Below are 24,312 nucleotides of genomic sequence, written 5' to 3' on the forward strand. Positions count from 1 at the left end.
AGCTCACTTAGCAATTGGACCAGATTACAACAGATATATATATCTGGAGGGGGGGAATGAAAACAGTTGTTATAAGGTCAGATTTTTTTTTCTAGATTTAAGACTTTTTTTCCTTTTTTTTTTTTTTTCTTTTTTCTTTTTTTCCCCTTTTAGAATTGCAGGATTAAAATCAAATTGGCATTAAGAGTTATGTAAAATGTATTAGCCTGTAATTTCCTGGGATTTATGTTCTACACATTTGTTATAGCTAGGTCTCTTCATGCACATAAAGAGGACTTACTGCGGTTGAACTGACCTCACAGTGAAGTTCTGGCTGAAATAAGCATTTGTCAGAGATGGGGTTTTGAGAGGATCTTTAAGAACCATGTGGAGCAATTTTGTTTCCGCTGTTAAGTAGTTTGCATTTATTGTAGGGCTGTCTACAGTCTGAGTCAGATGTCCGGAAAGGTTCTGAAATCAAAAGAATTTCTTAGAAATTCTATTTTAAAATGTTCTGTACTACATTTTCTGGAGCCCCCTCTGAAGATGTCACAGATGCTGATATCATTGGATGCCTGAGGCCACTGTACTGTCAAGTACTTCCTAATGATGAGCTCTATATGCCTCTCTCATCTTCACTTATTGAGCTATCTACACCTGACGGGGAAAGTGCATGTGTTTTGATGGGAAAAATTTTGTTGGATATAAATATGGCCGTTCTAGAAGAAAACAGTTCTTTCCAGAGTTCTTTTATCCCTCGTGGGAATCTAAAGTCTAAGGCTGATGGTAAGAATAACTTTCATCTGGAGGAATTTACTATGATCTCTGGTATGAATATTAATATCAGAGTTAGGTATCAGTCCTTAATTTTAGCTCGGCTTAGTAAAATGTCATGGATGCTGCTTCGTACTTGTTAGAACCAGTTCCATTTAGTTTTGAGCTTTACATAGATAAGGGTATGTTTTCTAGGGTTAAACAAGGACTAAGTGGAGAAGGATATAAAACATTTGTGAGCAGTGTTCAGTGCAAGTCTCTGTGTTTCTTCTTCAATGTCAGTATAGCCTTTGAAAAGCTCTAAATTACATTGTCTTGGTGAGGAGATTTGATATGGGTAAATAAAGTGAATATGAACTCCTCAGTATTTTTTTTCTTTTTGAATCAAAATAAAATTTAAACTCTTAATTTTTCAGTTTATCCTGCAGGTTTACTTAGCCTCACGTGAAGCTTTGGGTTGATAACATTTAACTGTTGGTCAAGTTAGTCCAAGCTTTAAGCGTAACTTTCACAACCAAGTTGTGCATAGTTGTGAGCGGTCAGTTAGAAGTTTTGCATTCTGTCCGAGGACAGCTGGCTACATCAGAGCCTCTCTCAAAGCATTTCCACAGAGCAGAAAAGGCTTGAGAAATCTTGTTCTGCATTTCACATGCAGTTTCAAAACCTTGTCCTCTAAACACTGCCAGAGGTACGTAGGAGTTGTCATATGCTTTTAAATGAGTTTTGTCTATCCCAGTATCTTGTTTCTGTTAGCGTGCTGTAGTCTGGCCAGTACTGGGTGCTTCCCTTTGAAGTGTTACACTGCAAGTGTCAAATAATGTATCTGTCATATTGTCTGCTTCTCTTTTCAGGCTGTGAAAGCAGCTCGTTGTTCTTTTCAGAATGACTGGGATAACTCTGTATTATTTATATAAGATATACTTACAAAAAAATAATATCAAGGTTCTGATTCTCTTAAATCTATGAGGTGTTTTTTATCAAGTGCCCAGTAAAGCTGGATGTGTGAATCGAATTCTCATTGACTAGCTAAGCATTACTAACCCAGACTGTGCTTTTCAAACTGGTCCTGGTTAAACTGCTCTTAAATAGACTTCCTTGGTTTCATCTGTGGAAGAATGAGTTACTTATTCTTTTAATAGATTTATTTGAAAATGCACATATATGCACATATGCACATATGTGAAAGAGAGGAATACATTGCCTTACAGTGTTTAAACACCACCATCACTTATGTAAGAAAAGTTACCTTCTGTCAAAACTAAAAGAAACTGTGTGGAAAATGCCCCAGGGATGTTTATATGCTGTTATTCCAAAAGTAACACAATACTGGAATGTTAAAACTGGCCATCTGAGTGTCTGTTTACTTTGTTTCTGGTGTTGCTTTTGCTGTCTTGAGCTTTGTTTCTCATCCGGGACTTTAATTATTTTACAAACCCATCAATGGATTCTGACATCCAGGACCCAGTCAGATGCATGTAACACATACAGCTGTGGCTGAAGTGCGAGCACTTAGCTGCACATATGCACAAAAATGTGATCTTAATTAGAAGTTAAATATGGTTTTATTGATACAGTAGTTAAGGTCCTGTTCTTTGTCTTCACAGGTCCAAATCTACCAATGGCGACTGTTGATATCAAAAACCCGGAAATTACAACTAACAGATTTTACACTCCACAAGTCAACAATATTTCATATACCAAAGAAAAGAAGAAAGGAAAAACTAAAAAGAGAAGATTGACAAAGGCAGATATTGGAACACCATCTAACTTCCAGTAAGGACTTATTTTGGGGGCTTTGTCAGATCTGCATGCGAATACTCAGGACGTCCATGTGTGACTGTTGTGTGTAACCTGAACTCAAGTAAATGCTAACTGGCATTTTGTGGGATTTAAAAGCAAGTTAACTTAGACACATGGGAGTTTATCTGCAATAAAACATAACTTACCGTCCTAAAGTATCTTGACGAAGCTGTATGAAGATGGCTTGCTTAAGTGCTCAGCTCAGAGTAGATTCCTCTTTCATTTAGCCTCAGTGGTTGACTCTTAAACTCATTATTCCTCCAGCTGTGCAGTCTTTGCTGTTCCGTGTCAAACAAAATACACACATAGGTCCTGACTTTCCATACTGCAGGAATGGCATAGCTGTGTTATATCTGACTTGGTAAGCTCGGGTATGTGGGCTCATACCCACATCTTGTGATGGAAGAATGCTGTGTGTATATGCTTTTTTAGGAACAGGTTGTTTTCTCCAGTATTTAATAGATACCTTTGTTCTTTTAGAATAGTTATCTGCTGTTTTAAGCTTCACTTTGAAAGTTGGTTTTGGTCAGCTTGCTAAGTTAACCATTGTTCTTCCTAAATTATAATTTAAGCCTCTGCCTTTTAAAATAAGTGCACTTATTTTGTGCATTTATTTGCCGTGCTAAAGCAACAGCACTTTGAAGATCTTGAGTTAGTTCAGGACTGATAGCTTGCACGAACTGTAGGAAAACCAGTGTATGGTTTATATGCCAAATGAACATCTTATTCTTTCAAACCATTATCCCTCATTGCTTCCACTGACATGCTTTCCCAGGATAAAATTCCATATAAGTAATGCCAGTATTAACAGTTACAGTAATGTTTTTGCTGTACTATTTAGTGGGCAGAAGCAAAAGGAGAGAGGCTGAAGTGCCTCCCAGTTCAGATTGTGTTTAAACAGTTGAGACCTGGACCATATTATTTCCTGACATGAGCGCTGAAGTGCTGCATCTGTTAATGTCACTACTGGAAAATGAAGAATGCAGAAGAGTGAGACAAAAGGAAACTTGAACAGTGATTGGTAGCTGGTCACTGTTGTAGCTGTACTGATGCAGACTTCAGCATATGCAGGCGGGATTGCAGTTAATGATTTGTATTAGTTTAACTTAGCTCTGATCAGGATTTGTGGAAGGGTGTGCAAGAGTGAAGACAAAATTTGATGCTTTTGTTTATGTTTGTTGGGTCCTGACAATGGTGGAGCACTTCATGCACATTCATGAAATACTAAAGCAGTCATAGAAAGGCTGAGAATAAGGTAAAATATTTAATGAAGTTAAATTGAATTGCTTCTGCTAGTGAGATGTGGACATGTAGTGTTTTGAGGTACAAGTAAAACAGTGAAATTATGCATAATGTTAGTGTAGCTTGATACCTACTCTTTAGGTATTTATAAACATCCCTTTTTCTCTTCTCCAAACTGAGCAGTTCCAAGTCTCTCAGCATTTCCTCATTAAGGGAGATGCTCCAGACTGCTAATATTTTGCAACAGACCAACTAGTGGAAGAATCTAGTTTTCCACTTGATAAAAGTGGAGAATAAAAGAAGCTTTATTCTCTTCTCAAATAGGGTGCTATAGAGTAAAAAATAGTGTCTCAAGAGGCTGAAGGTAGAATCTAGTAGTAATGCAGTTACCTGTGTGTCCTGTTTATCTTCGATTACAAGGTCCTTTTTACTCCAATTAAGTGGACTTTTCTGCTTTCTTTTTTCAGACACATTGGACATGTTGGTTGGGATCCAAACACAGGTTTTGATGTAAGTAATCTTAGTATGTTGTTCAAGCTACTGAATGACGGAAGGCTGTCGAGGCTTTGTAATACAGGTTGTGAAGATTGGCATCAAATGAGTTGACCACATCAAAATAATTACTAATTGTGCAATTCCATAATAAGTCACTCCAAAATAATGCCTCCTACTTATTTCCATGGAAACTACAAGAGATGCAAGGAACACAATAACATTACAGGTTTTTTTCCTCACTACAAATGATATTTTATTAACTTCTCTTGTCAAGCTCCTAAATGTATCTGACTTGCAGGTGAACAACTTGGACCCAGAACTGAAAAACTTGTTTGATCTATGTGGAATTTCAGAGGCTCAGCTTAAAGACAAAGAAACTTCCAAGGCCATATATGATTTCATTGAAAAAACAGGAGGTGTGGAGGCAGTTAAAAATGAACTGCGCAGACAAGGTAGGATTTTATTTCCACACAAAGCTTTGTACGATGTTTTTTGGCACAGGGATTGAAATAGAAACTGTTGATGAGAAACTTGACTATTTTTTTTTTCTTTGAACTTCGTATTGCCTCAGAGGTATTGGGTTTCATGTTTCTGTGTGCCGTATTCCATGTTAAAATGTCCATGGGTGACCCATGAGAGTACTTTCTCCTTAAGGGTAAGAATGGTACCTATGTCAGTTAAATAATTGCTCGTAGCAGTGCTTGTATACATATTTCATACAAGGTTTTCAGACTGCAAAAGTAGTACATTTATTTATAAGTTTGATCTTATAAGTAAATATAAACTCTGGAAGCAATATTCCTGTCATCAGTTACAGTAGAAGTACATGACAGGTGTGTGTGGTGCCAGTCATGTCTACCCTGCCAGCATTTCAAAACTAGAAAGCTGAACTTTAATAAGTGTAAGTTTTTGGTCAGGAAATCTGATTTAACTTCCTGAGGAAAGGAAATTCTGAAATAAGCTTTTTCTTTCCTGGTCTTTGAATGTGATCTCAGCTGGTGCATTATCTACTACAGCATAACAAGTCAATCTGAACATCAGGCCATCAGTATAAAAGTTTTAAATATTTGCCTGCAACACTTCCCAGGAAAAACAGAAAACAGAATAATTAATGCCATTGAAATGATAGCGGTCTGGATAAATAGTTTGAGTGGCAGAATAGCTAAAAGTTCAGGGTACTATGACTTTGTTACATTTATTTCTAGGGCCCCCACGTTGGAGTGGTATGTACTTGAGCTGGCATGCTGTGAAGTATTCATGCTGCTGTGTGATTTCTTTCCTGGACAAGAAACCTTAGTCCACATCTGTTTGACTGCAGTGCTATAAGTTATGATCAAATATTGTACATAAATTGCAGGCAAAATTTCAATTACAGTCTTTTTCAGCAGTAAGTCTTCAAGTTCTGTGCACAGTCTAACTCTATTAAATTGACTCTATTAAAATGTGTACAAAGTTGTTGATCCCAAACTGCTGATCTTATGATTCAATTGAGAAGACTTGGCTTGAAGTCTTGTAACAAGCTTGAAATACTTTTAAAATGCCATTTTTGTTGTGTGTATTCAAGTTATGTCCACTTGCATGTATACGATTGAAAGAAAAGCCATCTCATTTTTAACATGCATGATAATAATCTACCTCTGTGCTTTTTGGTCAAGGTAGATAAAACTATTCCAGTGTTTTTATCCACAGTTACATAATACGTAGACTTGACTGATGTTTGAAGTGTTTTTTCCTCAACTCAGACACATTTTCCTGCTTTACTGCAAGAATTTCTGTGCTTAACTACTCACACCACTAGGATGCTGTGCAGAGAGTTGCCGACGCTTTGTTGTGCTGAGATAGAACTTAGTTTCTCACTTTTCCTGCCCTTTCTCTAGTTCTGATGTTGGTTGTTTGGTTTAGGTTTGTTTTGTTTTGAGGCAGCAGAAGATTTTTCCGACTTCCATGTTAGTAGCCATGTAGCACTTATAAAAACTAAGGCTTCTTTTTATTTTGCTTCTCTCATCTGTTTGGGGGGAAGGGAGTGAGGATGAGGTCATGGTGCTCCCTCCTTGCTACTCCTCCCTTTTTTGACTTTAGTTGAGTCCAGGCAAGCCTTCAGAAAACAAAGCAAAAACTTCCTGAACTGTGTTTCCTCGGCTGGGAGGTGGCATATTGCACTAGATGTGATGTAAGTGAGATCTTTTGCCACAGGAAAACTTGAGCTCTATGTTCAAAATCTGCAGACTGAAGCTTGGCTGTGTTGTGCATCATGTCTGAGATGCAGAAAACCTCCCTGTTGTGCTTGCAGTGTAAGTTGCATTTGAAAATACTGCCCTCCGATGGCCAGAAAGGAAGATACAGGCAGGATAACAAACAAGAGGAGGGCCGGGTCTTTTTTGTTTGTTTTGTTTTTAAATCAGAATGTTGGCAGTATTTCTCTTGTAGAATACATGAAGTTCGAGAGGAGATTCTCTCCTTGCTATTTCTTTTTTTAGAAAATGGGAAACATAGAGAAGTTTGTGGAATTTGGGACATAACGTGTGATTTTAGAGTGGATAAGTCTGTGAGATGAGCAGGGAAGGAAGGATGAGCACTGAGGCACCAGCGCCTTGTACTTCTTCAGAATCCCCTTGTTTTGGCCCTTGCCGTCTGTACTGCAGTGCAGGCAGCCTGTTCTGTTCTCAGTGCATGTAATAGGACAGAAGAAGTAAAGAAGCATCATCTTAAGGATAATACCCTTTTTGCTATCAAGCATATAAAATCAAGTGAGAACTTTCTTAATAATTCAGGTGCTGCCCTATGACTAAGTGGTAATGGGCAGCAACCACAACTTATATAACCACAATGGTAATGTGGTAATAGCTTGATAGAAGGGGAAATAAAGTTCTGTTATTTAAAATGCCATTAGCAAAGCAAGTACATTTCAAGGCCAAATGATACAGAAGTGATGGTGTATGTTGAAGTAGCCATGAAGTTGTTACTTTCTAAAGTCCTTTCCACGAAGGTGTTGTTGAAACTAATTTTGAATAAAGAGATTAAGAGTTTGTTTACTGAGTTTTTGAACTTTCTGGGGGAGTGGGAGGATTTCATATATATTATTCAATCACATTTTTTGAGCCTATCTAAAGGAACAACTCAGAGCAGCTGCTACTGGCAAACAAAGATTGAGCAAAAGCATATTTGCCAATGGCTGCCAGTTTTTTCAAGGTCAGTTTTTCCATATGCCCAGAATTCACATACAGTTAGAGAACTATAAGAAAGATCTTTCTCAGATGATAGTTTTATAGTTTAAAATGTGAAATAAGTTTTTAGAACTATCATGATGCGTTACTCCATTGCTACAAAGCAAGAGAAAGTCACATTATTAGGACAGTATTCCTGGATGAGTATTAGTTCATTTAGTTGCTTTGCTCTTAAAAATAGTCTTATTTGCCAGCCTGGCAAATGGTGGCAGAAAAAAAGATAACTCTCAGTAGCCATAATGGTAATTTTGTTATAGTGAGGCAGTAGTCAATGGAGAGCTTTGCAATAGTTCTCTATCCTGTTGCCTGCGAGAGGAAACTGCTTCATTAGATTGAAGTTTTGCCCTGACCTGTCACCTTGAACTTGAAATGCTGTATCAACAGTACTGTTTCATTGCTTGTCTTTGTAGAGGCTGCCACGTGGTGTTAAAGGATATGAAGGCATGCTGTTAAACACAGTAATGCAGTATGTTCATCTTTGTGTCCCCCCTATTCCTAATTGTAATGCATTCATACTTTCTAAAGCTTCATCTTCCAGTAGCAAAAACTTTGTGTCTTATTCCCTTATCAAACAATGAGTTGTTTGTAAAGTGGAAGTCCTGCATTTGTTTTAAGTGTGTTTTCTAAAATCCATTTTCCTTGCATTCTACCCTCAAAAATATCTTAGAGTATTGTTATTGTTTAGATTTTTTTTCCCCTACATCCTTTAGTGGGAAATTGAAACCTTGACTTTCAAATACACTTGTACCATGAAGGATATTACCGCCATAGTACCAAACTAGAATGGATGGCCTGGATAGTTTAGTGACCTCAGTCTTTTTCTGTTCTGCACTTGTTCCCTGCAGTGTTGCAGTGCTTTTATGAGAGTTTGCAAAGTAAGTGACAGAGCCGGGCTATATTCCACTTAATTTGGATTCATATAAGCACAGCTTATCTTCAGTGATCTTCAGCTTAATCCAGGGTTGGTAAAACTTGTACAAGCACAGAGATCCTTGCAAAAACCAAGTCAAACCCTTTTATCCTTCTTCTGCCAGTCTCTGAAAGACTTGAGAGTATTAAGTAGCGTGTAATTGTTAAATTATCTTTTGTTTCAGCTCCACCACCACCACCACCGTGCAGAGGAGGACCCCCTCCGCCTCCACCACCACCTCCCCACAGCTCGGGCCCTCCTCCTCCCCCTGCTAGGGGCCGAGGGGCACCACCTCCACCTCCCTCAAGAGCCCCAACAGCAGCACCTCCACCCCCACCTCCATCTAGACCAGGTGCCGCCGTGCCCCCACCTCCCCCCAACAGGATGTATCCTCCTCCACCACCGGTGCATTCATCCTCTGCGCCATCCGGTCCTCCTCCGCCACCGCCACCACCGGCCAGCGGTTCATCTGCTCCCCCACCACCACCTCCTCCTCCGCCGCCTCCTGGTCCTCCTCCACCACCAGGCCTTCCTTCAGAGGTCGATCACCAGCTTCCAGTTCCTGCAGGAAACAAAGCAGCACTCCTAGATCAAATCAGAGAAGGAGCCCAGTTAAAGAAAGTAGAACAGAACAGTCGACCAGTGTCTTGCTCAGGAAGAGATGCATTGTTAGATCAGATACGACAGGGGATACAGCTCAAGTCTGTAAGTGTTTCTCATTTAAGTCCCCTTGGGACTTGCAGATGGCTGCAGTATTGCAGGATGAATAATGACTTCTGGCAGTTTTTGGAATGTTGCTTTAAACAATACTACTGTATTAAGTGATTAGAAAGTGAATTTACTATGAGCGAGTATTGATATTGAATACGTCAATATGGACTAACTAAACTTATAGTGTGCTAAAAGAATATAATTAAACTTCATATTTTGAGGTGCATTTTTAACTTATAAAAGAAACTGTAGTTTTGGTCTTCCTTGTGGCTGACAGTGAACTCATTGATTTTATAACGTTTTTTGAGAAGCACACAGATTCTGTTTCACTAATAATACCAATCTAACAAATCTCTTCTCCCAAGGTATCTGATGGCCAGGAGAGTGCACCACCTACACCTGCACCCACCTCAGGAATTGTGGGTGCATTAATGGAAGTTATGCAGAAAAGGAGCAAAGCCATTCATTCTTCAGGTAAGCCTTGATGGAATTCTTCTGACCTCTGGGCATCAGTTTTTCAAGTGTTAACATCTCTACTGAACGTAAAATGTGGGGAGAAGGCATGGATTTTCAGCACGTACTTAAATACTGAATGCTCTAGGCAGACCACTGGTGGTGGTTTGAGTGGGGTGCTTTGTGCTACTTTGAATTACTGATGTATAGTACCTTGCAGTAATATTGGTTTTAAAATGACTAATCGAGGTTAGGATCCAATATAAAAAAAAAATCTTACAGCTGATTTATTTTGGAGTTATCTGAAACACTTTCCCAAAATGCTTTGAAAAGGGTTTTAATGATGTGTTTCTAGAAACCAGGGCTGTTGCAGAAAGTCACATGCTTAAAACTGCGGCTTCCTGTGTGCTTTGGGTGCCACCTGCTGGGTAACAAGCAGATAACCCACATTGCCTGACCTGTCCCATTTGAGCACTGAATCACTTTTTCAATCTTTAGTGCTTGGAAAAAGTAAAGCTGGAAGATGATTTGAATTTCTCCTTGTGATACCAGTTTATAATAAATGCAATTCAGTAGCTCCAGTGCAGCTGTTGAGGTTCATCTCTTCCTTTTAGACTTTGCTACGTGTTTTTCTTTCAGAGCTGGCATTACTATCAGATCTGTCCTTGCAGTCTGTGTACCATTTGACCATTAAATGTAGTTTAGTGGTTTGGTGCCCAGTGTCATAATCTACATTGGTTCTTCACACAAATTAAATCCCAGAAGGGTGCTACATACAGCATTTCCTGGAAGGGAAAATGCTTTTGCGAAACAATTTGTTTATGTCATTAAAATTTGTAGCATGAAAAAACTATGAATGGAGGGCTGGATAAAGTAACAAATCTGACATTGATGTGCATTACACAGTTTAGAATATTCCAGTAACCATGACAGTCCTAAGCTCACAAAAATATTTGTATCTGCTTGTACAATAAACAGCTGATAGTCCTGTTACAGAGATAACACTTCTTAGGTCCTAGAAATTAATTCACTCTGGAACAAGCTGGCTGTTCTCACGTTCTCTAAACAGGAGTAATAGAGCACACAGTGAGAATTAGACCAGTTCCTCTTGTATCCAAAAACAATATTTATTTTCCTGCAGAAAGGATAAAGATTTAACTTACATTCATTATCAACCTAAATGAATGCCACATCCAGCAATCCAGCAATCTTAAAGTATTGTATTATCAAATGTCTTGTCTGACCTCCTCGAACTGCTTGCTCCTTTTTCAGAAGGCTCTGGGAACAGTCAATAGCATTTCTGTAATGAGAATTTGATGCATACAAGCATCTTCTTTTTCCTTTTTTTTAGATGAAGATGAGGATGAAGATGATGAAGAAGACTTTGAAGATGATGACGAATGGGATGATTGATCATATATTATATTATATATATATTTTTTAAGGTGAATGATATACTAAACACTACTTTCTGTCTATGGATTCTGTAAAATTATTATGTAAATGTTCTACCAATTTGCTGTATATTTTTGTTGCCTTTTGCTTTTTTATTAATCTGTGCAATACCTCATTTAATCTGTAAAGGTTTGTCATAATCCTCTACAAAGCTACTCCCTGCTAATGTGTGCAAGTTTACACCTGAATGATCATGTACATGTGAATACTTTCCATTCCATCAGTAAGGGAGTTTAAATGTAACATGTGAGACTGACAAAAACCTTAATGTAATTTAGTTATAATGCAAGAAGGAAAACACTATTTTCATACCCTACTTTTTCTGTATCTAAATTTTCTTATTAAAACCTAGTATAGCACTATGTTCTTTAAGTGATGCAGCTCTTAGTTTATTTAGCCCCTTCATTTCAAATGCAATGCTACTTGAATGTTGAGGCTGTTTTAATACTATTGCATGGTTTCAGATACATCACAACATTGCAGTTCAAATCTTAGCAGTATACTTTTCGTAACACAAAATCACTACAGAAGTGCACAGCTAGTTGTGAAGGTTGCCTTGCCCTAACTGTAGCAATACTGACTGCTGTTGAATAGCAGGAGTTGTTGAGTACTTTAATTAGGGAACTCTCTATCTGAATTAAACAGGATGGCTTTATGTTGCGATGAAGGCATCTTTGATGCAGACCGGTTCAGTCCTTTTTTTTCCTAGTTCTTGACTTTTCAGAATGAAGAAATGTAAATTACTGGGGGCTGTTCTGAAGGCTCGCAATTGCTACAGTTTGATTTATTTTTAAAATCATTTTTATGTGGTTTTCAAGCTGAAGGGCTGCGTTTAATGCTTGCTTCAATAATGTTTAATTATCTTTAAAAATTTGTAGGGCATTGGTGTACTAATAAAGTAAACATAAGCGGGATTACTTTGCAGTCTTTGTGTTATGGTACATGGCAAATACTGAAACACCAATCCTACGTCCAAGTTGGAAAGCCAGTAACTCAACAACATATGGTTTGACGGCATACTGAACTTCATGGCAATATTCTGTGTTCATTCGTTGGCTTTATGACCAAGGGTTGTGATGAAGATCAAGACCTCTATTTAAAGGAGTAGCATTTGAATAAGTGGACAAAAAAATGGGATTCTTATTTCACAGCTTGAACATTTATACGTTGTACTTCGTAGTGCAGTAAACATCGGCATATCTGCCTATCATAAAATACTAATCTTTGCTAAGTGGGTATTTAATATCTGCAGCGTTAATTACTGTACTTACTGTAATTTTCAGGTAGTTTTGTTTTTTGTTTTTGAATATACATCTGACACAGAATGTTTAGTTAAGTCAGTCATATTTGGAACATAGTTATTGCATAGTGTCTTGGGTCCTTGGCTGTAGTCAAGGTATCAAACTCAATTTAAGTTATCAGAATTGTATTGACTGAAACCCAGTGATGACCTGAAGCTGGCAGGCTGGACCTGCACAATATGGCTTGGATTTCTAACCCAGTGATAGCCTAGTCTCTAGTGAATTAATTTAGTCATATGAGAAGAAAGGAAAGTTGCTTAAAAGTAGTGGGAGAAGTAAGGTTGTAGTTAAATTATTCAGAGGATGCTAACTTCCTCCTGAGAGTAATTTAAGCACATAACATGAGAAAAAAGAAAATCCAAGTGGTCTGATTTTCTTGCGGTAGCTTTCTTATTGCCCTCTGCTGCTGGAAACGTTTTCTACTAGCTTTGCTGCTCCAGTGGCTTGAATGTTGGATTAGGTGCAGGTGCAGCCACAGGTAGCTAATGGCAGTGGAGTTAACTGTGTAGAAGGAAAGTACTTGTATGGCTTTCATGTAACTTCTGGCACTGCTCCTTCATTGTTCTAACTGCATATAGGGCATTTTAAATTAAGCGGATGAGGCCTAGAGGTTTTCCTAACACGCTACTTACTAGATATGTTTAGCTGTTTTGTTCCCAAAGCTGGAATTTATGTAATATAGTTAGTAATTAAGCGTCATAGTTCATTAATCAATTTTCTCTTCCAGGTTTTGGGAGCTCTGAAGTTACGCTACTGAGAAAAACTTTAATTTGTAGATACTGGCCAAAGAAAGCTTTTGGTTTTTCATTTTCCTTTTCTTCATGCGAGAAGTACACCCACATTCTGTGGTGTCCAGGTTAATATTTACTTTAAAATAGTGTACGTACATGATAAATTTCAGGCATAAAGACTGCAGTGGCAGTTAAGTTAGTCATAACTGCATGCTTCAGCCCTCTGCCACTCGCACTGTGAGCAGAAGATAACATTTCATGATGCTGGTGCATTGTTGCTAAACATTGTAATGAAGGCCTCTCTTATATATTCTGGTTAAATGACTGTCCAAATAGCCTTAGCAATTAACAAACTAGCATGAGGCTTTGTATTTCAACACTCTGTGCATAGACAATTTCAGCTAGCCACTTGTATGTATGGGATCCGTAAGAACCTTCTCAATCATTCAGTTCTCCATTTATCAAACTGAAATTTTTAGTATGTGAATTTTTGAAATGTACAGTGAATAGGATGTTGCACTGGTGGCAATTCATCATGGAGCATAATAAAATTAATTTGACCCAACTAGTGTAAAACTGTGTGGTTTGTAAGTGCTAATTATGGCACGGCTTTTAAAATAGACATACATCTTGCTTATATGCTTTAGAAGTAGTTTGGGTTGCCCAGCCAAGTTCACAAAGCAGTAAATAGGGACTGTCAAGTCGCAGTAGTTTGCGCGTCTGGAAAGTTGGATTGTGCCAGTGAGTAAACACAATGAGTAAGAATGTGACACCCTCTCTCTCCTCCTGGCAGATCTCTCAGCTGCTCGCAGCTTGTCTGGAAACAGCTACTGCTGGGGGCAAGTACAACAATACAGCAACATTTCAAGGTCAAACAAATATGGCTTTGTTAATCCAGCATGAGTACTAACTGGTTAACTCTTCTCAGTGGGTGCTGTGACTTACAAGGCTTTTACAGATGTAAATCCTCATCTGCTGTGCTGCAGAGATTGGGTTCGGGGTGCTTCAGCCTGTTTCTTCTTCTAAAGTACCTGAAGGGCACCTGGTATTTCATGTTTTCAATCTGGTTTGTGCCATATTCTGAATCTTATTGCTGCTCTGATGTTCAGGTTGTAATGGAAGGCAATTTGAAACTTACTTATATGTTACTTCAACACTTTATGATTTACTCTTCGCTCAGTAAACAAACTTAAAAAATGCTTTTGAAAAGAAGCTGTTATTTTTTTGTTAGTGATTTTATTTGACAATGGTTTGCTTTCCCAAGTGAGATGTATGTGAAGAGGAAAAAGGAGATGCTCTTTTGTTTTTAAGGCTGTTACTGATGCATTGCAACTGCCTCTATCTAATCATTAGAGGAATTCCTGGTCTAATTAAAGCTACTGAAACTCAAGTACAGCGATAAGCAGCTTTATTTATAGAGAAGTGTAAATGGGTTAGGGAAGCTTAGACGATACCAAAGCTCTCAAAAGGAGCAGCACTGTCCTCTTGCACTGCAGTGGGAACGCTTCCTGCTCTGTGTTTTGCTTGTTGCCTACGTCTTTCTTCTGAGCAAAAAGGGCAGAGCGATGTGAACCTTTCTCTACTGTTTGAAAGCATGAAAGCATCTGTGCAGTTACAGAGCAGACTTTATATCAACAAGCTCTTGCAACGCATCTAGTTCTTGCTTGAAAAAATAAAGTATGAGTTGGAAATCATGGATTTGAAAGCATGAGCACACTGAGTGAGTGTTAAAATAGCATCAGTGTGTCAGTGTTAAAGTAACTTCTTGACTAATTGTATTTCGTGACGAATTTTACAGCATTTGCAGAGCAAAGTGTAGAGTGCTTTATGAGAACAGTGATTTATCTAGTATTCAGGTTCATACTCTGGTGTAGTTTTGGCTAATACCTGCAGGGCAAGTCATTAGCTTTATACATACTCTCAATGGAGAAGCTTGATATTTTGCATTTATTCCGTCTTCTCTATTAATGCTGACAAACATACATGCTTGTGCTCTGAGTTTTTAATATCTTTGAGCACAACTCTTAAGGCTCCCCAGGGAGGTGGTTGAGTCACTATCCCTTGATGTGTTTAAAACCATTTGGATGTGGTGCTCAGGGACATGATTTAGCGGAGGGTTGTTCATTAGGGTAGTATGGTTGTGTCATGGTTGGACTCGATGATCTTAAAGTCTTTTCCAACCTGAGCAATTCTATGATTCTTAAGTTGATATTTTGTCTGTTTTTCCCTCCGTGGATTTTAATTGTTTCTTCTGAGTTCATTATTCGAGCAATATGTATTTAAACTTGTTATTGAGGATTAGATGGGGAGGTGTAAGGTTTTCTGAGAAAAAGCTTCATAAGTTTTAAAAGATAGAACAGTTATTATGTTTTTATATGTGCAAGCCGAGGGACATGATAGTACCTGACGTTTAAAGCTTGACAATAAGAAATATAATGCTTGTATCATATATCAGACACAAAGCGTTTGCTTAAATGCAGTTGGCAGGCAATCGGAGTCAGCAGTTGGCTCTTCTGAATGTTGATGCCAAAAACCAGGCAACTACTGGAACAGCTGAGCTGGATTTGAAACCCTTTATTGGGAGTTGGGCCTTTCCCAGATGGTTGGGGTACCAGGTACACGGACTGCTTGAACGCTTCTATCTTTTACTTAACTCCTTGTCCCCCCGTGTCACTGAATAATGAAAGCTATGCGATTTTCTGGTTAGAATGGCCCTTTGACTGAGAACAGTGCCTGTTTGATCGAGGCAAGAAATGACCCTCAGCGTGTGTAGTCCTTTGTCAGGGTTATGCCTGTCGAACTGTCAGCAGAGAATGTCTTTTTGTCTTCAAAATGAAATGGAGAAAGCAATCTAGACCCAGTTTACATTAACCACAGAATGCTTTTTTTTTTAGTCTATGGAGGATAATTTCAGGACATTTTAGTCTCTGGAGGATTATTTCAGGACATTCAGGTTGGATGTTAGTTTCTTCTCCAAAAGAGTGGTCAGGCACTGTAATGGGCTGCCCAGGGTGGTGGTGGAGTCATCGTCCTCGGAGGTGTTCAAGAAACATGTAGAGGTTGTACTGAGAAACATGGCTTAGTGGGAAATACTGGTGGTGGTAGGTGGATGGTTGGACTGGGTGATCTTGGAGGTCTTTTCCAACCTTGGTGATTCTAAGAATCTGTTGTTTGTGTTAGGACAAAAGGCACGTGCCCAAAGCAGAAATATACAGGCTGTATGCATTCTCTTTCAAGGTGTGCCTCAAGAATGAAGTTTTCACCTGCAGGAGCTGTTTGTAACACCCTGGTCCTTGCAGTATGCATTACTGAAACTTCATTACTGTCCCCAAGATATTTAAGAGGTACTTCTGGAGAGCAGCTGAGCTACTCTGATATCGATTATGTTAAACACTGGTTGTGCCTGAGTTTGTCATCTTAAACCATGTTGACAGTGGAGTATCTAATGTGAAAACAAATGTGAGGGCTGCTCCAAAAGTAGTGCTTCTTATTTTATTACGTTGGCCCAGAGCATCAGAGGAAGTTACTGTTGGTACGGCAGTAGAGGTTGAACCTTACCACTGATATTCTGTGACATTATGTTGCCATGTGACAGATGGCAGCAGAGGGGCAGTCTGACAGAATGATGTCTGATGTGGCGGAACTGCGTATGAAGCAAAAACGTGTTGTTGAATTCCTCCATGTGGAAAAAATGGCACCCACTGACATTCGTTGACACTTAATGAATATGGAGACCAAATGGTAGAAGAGAGCACAGTGAGGCAGTGGGCGGCGTGTTTCAGCAGTTGCAACAAGTGATGCAAAAGACAAGCCACCTTCTGGACGGCCATGCACAGCTGTGACACCACAAAGAGCATTTCATCAGCTCATCCATGAGAACTGGCTAATGGTGGTGACTACGTTGAAAAAGAGTGTTTTATGGCTGAGAATTTGCTCTACCAAATAGCGTTACTACGCTCTTTGCCTCTTGTACTTTCCACAGGAATAAAGAGGAGGCATTACTTTCAGATCGACCCACCAAAATTGGTGCCATGATGACATGAAAGAGAAAATATGAGCATGGATTCTAATGTTCGGTCTGCTTTTGGAATGAAGATCCTGTCGATTAGTGCTCAGCATCACATCCAAGTCCGGTCATGTAACATGTTGCTCCATTCACATGTGAATCGGTATAATTCCTGGATGAAAAGAATAGAATATGGTCACTGGGCTTTAAACAAAGAACCCATCTTTAGATATTTCCAGATGACCTTTCAGAATCTGGCATCCATGTCTGAAGGCACGCTGTGGTTTAGAGAGGGGAGGGAACTACTGATTTTCTTGGCAGAAGGTCTCCATGCATGCCCTCTGTTCTTAGAAAAGTATTTGAATATAGCACGTTATGCTGGTGATGTATTCCTCGGCCAGATGACCTGTCACATGGTGGGTTACTGCTTATGGAGAGAATGGTTCATAATAATTTATAATGAATATATTAACTTTGTTCTTCATGAATTACTTCAATTCTAATACAAACTATGGGATAAAGCAGAATTCTTATCAGGACAGAAATGAAGGAAAATTGACAAAAAAAATTAAGATCTTGACGAGATGTCTGGGAAATGGGCACAACCCTACTGTGATTTAGTGACAAAAACTGAAATAAATCTATCCCAAGAGTGTCCAAAAAACTACAAGTCTGCAAGAGCAACAGGGTCCAGCAAAGCAAGACCGATGTATCTGGATCTGAAATTGACTTAGAGCAACATTCCTTGTACCTCATTACCACAGATCCTGGCTAACGAGACATCTTCAGCTACACCAAAGCATAGAATTTAGTGAGACCTCTGTACTGTGCCAGCTTCCAAAGACTAACCTCACTGTGCTGTTACCTGTAAGCATAAGGTATCTTATGTAACCAAATGCTCTGGTTTTTCAAGTTGCTTTTCATGTTTCACCATTGGAACAGCCTTTCTGTTAGAGCTGAAGTTGAGGAGAACAAATGAGATGCAGTATGAGATCACTGTACATCTTCATAGTTCCTGATTTTCCAATGAGAATATGTTCCTTCAAACCTCCCTTACATCCTTCCCAAAGCATTTTGTTTTACCCCAAGCAGACTCCCTTGGTGCTTTACGGAGGAGACTCCAAGGAGTGACTGTTGATGTGAGAGAGCTCAGCTATGCATCCAGGAGCCCCTAACGGAGCACTGTGTGAGCCATGTCCCCACTCCGCAGGCCCTGCTGCTCAGATCCAAAAGCACCACAGCCTATTCTACAGCAAGGCTGATCTGCAGTCCATTTTTCTTGAGATATAAAGAGGTTTGGCATACAGATCTTTTACCAAGAAATCAGCGTGGGATTCATCCTGAAGTAGGCATCTCCATTTGTCCCACTGTTCTGATGCAGTAACTCATCTCCACTGCCTGCAATGAGTATAGACCCCACTGAGCAGGCAGGCATGTACATTTTGGACACTTAGCTGTAGGTATATTACCTGAAGCCAAATCTGAATCCAGACTCAATGACGCTTCTGCCCATCAAAGGTAATGTAGAACATATCGCAGTGTGGTTGAGGTTGGGAGAGACTTTGAAGGTCATGTAATCCAACTGCCCTGCTCAAGCAAGGCAGCATTAGACCAAGGTACTGCAGTCCAAAGAAGGGACGTTTAAAGTATTTTAAATGCCTTGTTAAGATCTAATTCCCTCTGTTCACAAAACAGAAACTCTCAAGAACTGTTTCTCTATTAAGCCTGATTTTCAGAAGTGGGTGCCACTTTGTGAGTGTAAATGTTAGGTCTTACCCTACTGTTGCATTAAAACAATGCTTTTGAATATAATCTTATGTGCAATTACAGCGTTGGAAATGGCTGCAGCATGCAGTTCTCTATGGATTTAGCTTTAATAAACAACGTACGAAAGATGTGAGTTGGAATAGCATTTGGAACTTAAAGAGCAGCTGCTAATCCTGTGGAACACAAGTGAAATGCCCTCCCCAGGTTCAGCAGCACATCCCATCCCAGCGGGTCCCGTCAGGAGAACCTCACTGTGACAGACAGTGTCAGAAGCTTAACTGATCGGAACACCGAGTCCTGGCCGGCTGAGTCGCCCCAGTCCAGGAGGGCTGCAGGCTGTGCCTGTTTGAGCTGCAGGAGCTCTCCCCTATCAGGTCGCCACAGAGCTCTGCCTGTGTAATGCAGCAGGATTCACTGCTGGTTGGCCGTGAGCAGCCACACGTTTCTTTCCGAAGATGTAAAAAGCGCTTATTTTGCAGCTGTGAGTTATAAAGTCACAGGAATGGGTCAGTACACTGAACTGCACATCTGCAAGTCCAAAGGGTGCAGCAGTGCAATTGCCACGCTTCTATAAAGCTCAGGGGGCTCTGAAGGCTTGAAGCAGAGAAGGTGTTGTGTTTATGGCTCTGTGTTTGCTGGCTCCTGCGGGTTTCACCCTACTGTCTCATCTGCCTCTATCGCTGTGGTTTGAAAGGGGCCATCCTGTTTTCATCACAGTGCACTTCATTTGAGCAAAGGCAGCCAGTAGCTTTGAAGTGTGTGATAGTATTGTTGCTGCTGGGTGACAGTACTACATCATGCAGACTATCGTGGCATGTTAGGAGAAACTACTGCTGGATGCGGCTGAAGTCAGATTGCTTTATTTTCCTCTTTTGTAGTTTTACTGCTTGTACTCAGCAAATCAAGTACTGTGGCCATGTGGTAGCAATGTGTCAGCTCCCTTTCAGCTGAAGGATGCGATGTGCTCCACGCTTTGTTCCAAGTGTTGTGTTTGCCATATATTTTGGGATCCAAGTGAAGGATTTCTTAATCTTTCTGCATAATTTTGAGTGAACAGCTGCACTGTCAGTTTAGAGGCAGAGAGGTCTTCCAAGAAACACAAGAGCAAACACAGCTCTTTAAATCTGACCTCCTGGTTTTATTACTATGCAAACAGCTGGACTTCAGTTTAGTAGCATCACTTCTGCAGCATTAAAGAAGGAAAAAAAGAAACAAAACCCTCATGTTTTATGTTGCTCATTTGATCAAAACTGGCAAGATGTTCTTGTCCAGGGTAACTTCCGAGGGCCCAGCTAAAGAAAAGCTCAGACACAGTCCAGCTCCAAAGATTTCAATTCAGTTTTGATATCACCTAAGTCCTAAGTCCTGTAAGCACTTTCCTGACACTAGCCAGAGTGCACACAGGTTGTGCGAAGGGTGCAGGCAACAGAACATCGCTGCTGAGGTTACAAATGAGATTCACCACAGCTTTAGCGTAAGTTTGTGGTTGAGGTACTTCCTCCATGTTTTGCTCCTTGTATCAAGCACTGTATTTTATCCAATCACAAAAGTCCTTCAACTACGCCTTATGTAGATGCGTTAAACTGTGTGAGATCCCGGAATGGACTCAGTCAAATTCTCGGTGTGCTCTGGAAGTAGGAAGGATGGGGGGCTGCAACAGGAAACACGGTGTATGGCTCACTTAGTAGCAACGGTCTGTGGTTTAATTGGTGTGTGATGGTTCAGCCACAGGTGTGGTGAGGAATGGAGATAGCAGGTTGCTGAGAGGAAGAGTTTTATGATCTCCACTGAGCATGTGTATCATAGCTACCTGCTGGGGACATGTGCTATGAGGTTCTCTCTGCATTTCATCACTGGCTCCTCTTAAACATATGCTATCTCAGAGGAGAACGCACCTGGTGTACAAATACGTGGTTATACCAAAGACGGGAGAGCCTGAAGCAATTTGTGCAGCATCTATGATCAAAGCCCTGAAACAGCCCCAGGGCACGTGAGCTTTTGACAGAATCCATAGAGCAGAAACAAAGCCTGGAGTCACAGGCTTGAGCAGAGATTTGTCAGATATCTGAGGCGGTGACCCATTGCACAGAAAGATAACAGCATGTACAAGAATGTAGCAAGAGATCTACCAGTTCACGTTACAGTTTTGGCAATGCTTTCAACAACAGCATTAATTTACACTCTCATTGGAAGGGTCGGTTTTATTTTTCTTTATCTGCTAGATCAGCCTCTCGATTCTGCCTATCAGACTTCCAGCTACCAGGACAGAACCTCTACCTGAAGCATTCCCAGCGATTTAAAAGCCTTCCTGCAGTTTGATGTCTGCTGGGAAACGTTTTCTTCATCTGTCGTGAAAAAGAAGATGAAAAGATGTTTTATTCTTTGTTCCAGTTCAGAGCTGGTGGGAAGGAAAAGGCAGCTTGATGGAGCTTTGATTTGCTCTGTCTTGGTGGTGTTGCGCTTGCTTTTCTTTACCTCAAGGATTTACATCTCCCCTGACCTAAGCAATGCTAGATGAGGATTAAAGGGGAAAGAAAAGATTGCAGGGTGTCTTTTTACATGACAACACAGATCCCAGAACAAGTATGCGTTAGGGAAGGACTGGCACTGATGAGAGCAGTCTGAGCCCAAGCTGATAACACTTTGATCATGCTGATCGTTCTCTGAGTTATTAAACAGAAAAACGTCCCAAGGCAAGCATGGAAAAAGCAAGCCTCGTCTATGCAAAACACTGAAGTGCTTGCATGAACAGCATAAAGGCTATAGCATCCTTAGTTCCTGATGTGTTTTATGCAGCAGTCCTCTCCTGCTGCAGTGGGAGTCCTCTTCTAAAGTGTCTGTGCAGGAAACTCTGCCACTTGTCAGCGCAGGTGTTCACATTTTAAAGCATTATAAAATACCTGTTTTAAGAGATGGGAAGACAGGGTAAAGCTACAGCTTCAGCAGCATTTCCAGACTAAATCCATATTTTCATGTAAAAGCTGTCTGTAATAAATTATGCAACTCCTGTTCTACTTTCAGGTAATTCCCAGCCTGTTTCAACTAAAATAGAAGCGCTGCTTTTAAGGTATAATGGTGTATTTGAAATGACAGTTCTAAGTTTGTTATTTGCTTCTAAATGCAAGCAATGGCCCTGAAGCCCTGCTCGTGTGATCCCGGGGCTGCAGGCTGGGAAGACAAGGCTGCCATGAACACTCTTAACCCGTCAGAGTGGTGTGGATCTCAGCGTCCTTTCCTGAAACAGGAAGGCTAGAACTGAGTGGACACGCTTCTCATCTTCTTTCTCCTCTTCAGGGAGATCACTGCAGCTCTCCCAACCCCAGCCAGAGGACTGAGTGACCCCGTAGAGATTTTCCATCCCATGACTATTTGTAATCTTAACAGTTTAACCACTCTCCTCAGGAAGAAAGGAGCCCTCCATTCTTCATCACAAAGGAAATGAGAGAAAGGCCCTGAATCAGCTCAAGAGATGCATTAACACCAAAATTCAAATAATGTTACACTCAAACTGAGATTATCTTGAAGGTATTTAGGACCTGAAGGAATGGCATGGAGCTATGTCACAGGAGGATTAGTTTGGATGTTAGGAGAAGGTTCTTCACAGGAGAGCAGCGGGCATGGTACAAAGCTGCCAGAGTTCAAGAATCATATGGATAGTGCACTCAGACAAGGGTTTGATTTCTGAGTGGTATTGTGTGGAGCCAGGAGTTGGACATGATGAACCTTGTGTGCGGCAACCCTGTCTGTGGCAGAGGAGTTCGAACTAGATGGTCTTTAAGGTCCCCTCCCACCCCAAGCAATTCTATGATTCTATGATTCTTGAGGGATATTCTATGAACCTGATTCTAATCTACATGGAGACAGGGTTAAGCATTTTTTTTCAGCTTGGAAATAAGCTGATTTGGAAATCAGATATCCATTAAATTACAAAGGAGTGAAGTCCAGGAGTGTGTTTTGGGAAGTCCCTCCTGTGGGAGTCCCATCACCAAAACAGCACAGAAGATCTGCAGAGTCAGGCTGATACTCTTGTCCTAAGACATATTCCACCCCGGGGGACACTGCTGGCTCATGTTCAACTTGCCAACAGCCAGAACCCCTAGGTCTCTTTGTGGCTGCTCGTTGACAAACCAGAATCATCCGTTTTAAATGGTTTTATGGGTCCAGGGTAGATGGCACAAAAAGTAACGGACTCAACGTTCCAGTTGGGAAGACTAAGCACTAAGATAACTGTCCAGTGATAAATATAATGGAGGATTGTTGAGGCAGACTAGGAGCTCCATCTACAATGTATTTTTAATGACTGATTTAATTATGCTTGATCTTGTCTTGGAGCAATGGTATCCCTGGAAGCACTTTCTAGAAATAACTTCTGTGCTCTGCAGAAGAAGGGAGCTGGCACGACTTGCTCGATGCCCTTGAGACACACCGTGTCTGATAGCAGCAAGCCAGTGGAGTGGAATTGGAGCCAGGGATTGTCTGACACCCAGCTGTGAGCTCAGTTCTCCATGTGACCCATGGGATTCATCGCAGGAGGAACCTGAGACCAGGAGCCAGCAGCACAGCAGGGTGATGCAGGCTGCTCAGCTGTGCCAGGCTATCAACATCCACAGTTCTGTTGTCAGAGGGATCACAAAGAGCAGAGGGTATCGATCCAGAACAATCTAAGCCTACCTAAATGCATGCTGCCCAAATACCATCATCTCCCTATTTCTGACTAGAGTCTCCTCCCTGCACCAGCAGCACAGAACCTGCAATGAGTGGTTAGGGAGCCAAACCAGAATAACAGTGCTCTGTTTTTTGTTTCTAGGTTAGTTTTGTACATAGCTCCTTGCTGGGGACAAAAGTGAGTTGACTGACAGTCAAGTAACATGGCCCAGCCAGGCACCCAAGTTTGTGTGATAAATCTGGATGAAAGGCAGAAAACTTTGCACTGGCTGAGTGCTACCTGTGAAATCACACACCTTTTGGGCCAGTGTTGCTGTATGTCCCTCTTGCTTACAACATGGGCAGCATTTGCTGGTATCTGCCTGCTTTGTGCAACCAAGACCAGCCTGCTGTAGTAAGTGAAGGTGAAAATGGAAAGCTGGAAGGAAGTGTTCAGCGGTGTTTGAAACATGAGCACGGTTGCCTTTCAACTTGTTTGTGAAACACAGGAACATATGCATGTTTCACAACTTTAAAGAGAAGTAAACTGAGACCTAGCAAGAGGAGCGATCCCACTCTGTGTACACATAAACACTTCTTTCAGGTGCCTGTGAAATTCACTGCTGGACATGTAGCTCATTTACAGGCCTGAAGAACATTCATTACAAAATAAAGCCATAGCTCTAAATGTTTAATATACAAAACTTCCTGCACTTGGACATCAGCTGTGCTTCTCTTTCTTTTTACACTGACACTAATCGTATTCACTCAGCTGTTCAGTCAAAACAAATCTGCTTAAAGGAAACAAAATTAAAGAAAT

General features: G+C 40.5%; 1 protein-coding gene across 4 annotated transcripts in view; it reads left to right on the forward strand.

The window, feature by feature from the left end:
* WASL (WASP like actin nucleation promoting factor) overlaps positions 1–13,640 on the forward strand; it is a 48,747-nt gene extending 35,107 nt beyond the window's left edge. Inside the window, exons 6-13 of one of the 4 annotated variants that reach the window (XM_015853133.3) lie at positions 2,358–2,526; positions 4,263–4,305; positions 4,589–4,742; positions 5,496–5,513; positions 8,609–9,129; positions 9,501–9,609; positions 10,940–11,033; positions 13,072–13,640. In XM_015853133.3, coding sequence (XP_015708619.1) covers positions 2,358–2,526; positions 4,263–4,305; positions 4,589–4,742; positions 5,496–5,513; positions 8,609–9,129; positions 9,501–9,609; positions 10,940–11,001 — 1,076 coding nt within the window. In that variant the 3' untranslated portion in view covers positions 11,002–11,033; positions 13,072–13,640. Of the gene's footprint in view, positions 1–2,357; positions 2,527–4,262; positions 4,306–4,588; positions 4,743–5,495; positions 5,514–8,608; positions 9,130–9,500; positions 9,610–10,939 lie in introns of all 4 variants that reach the window. The other 3 variants (XM_015853122.3, XM_085523030.1, XM_015853142.3) reach the window with 3 other exon arrangements.
* The last annotated feature ends 10,672 nt before the right edge of the window (positions 13,641–24,312 follow it).

Source organism: Coturnix japonica, chromosome 1 (assembly GCF_054131305.1).
Source record: "Coturnix japonica strain WE chromosome 1, WE-NBRP24, whole genome shotgun sequence".
Taxonomy (NCBI): Eukaryota; Metazoa; Chordata; class Aves; order Galliformes; family Phasianidae; genus Coturnix; species Coturnix japonica.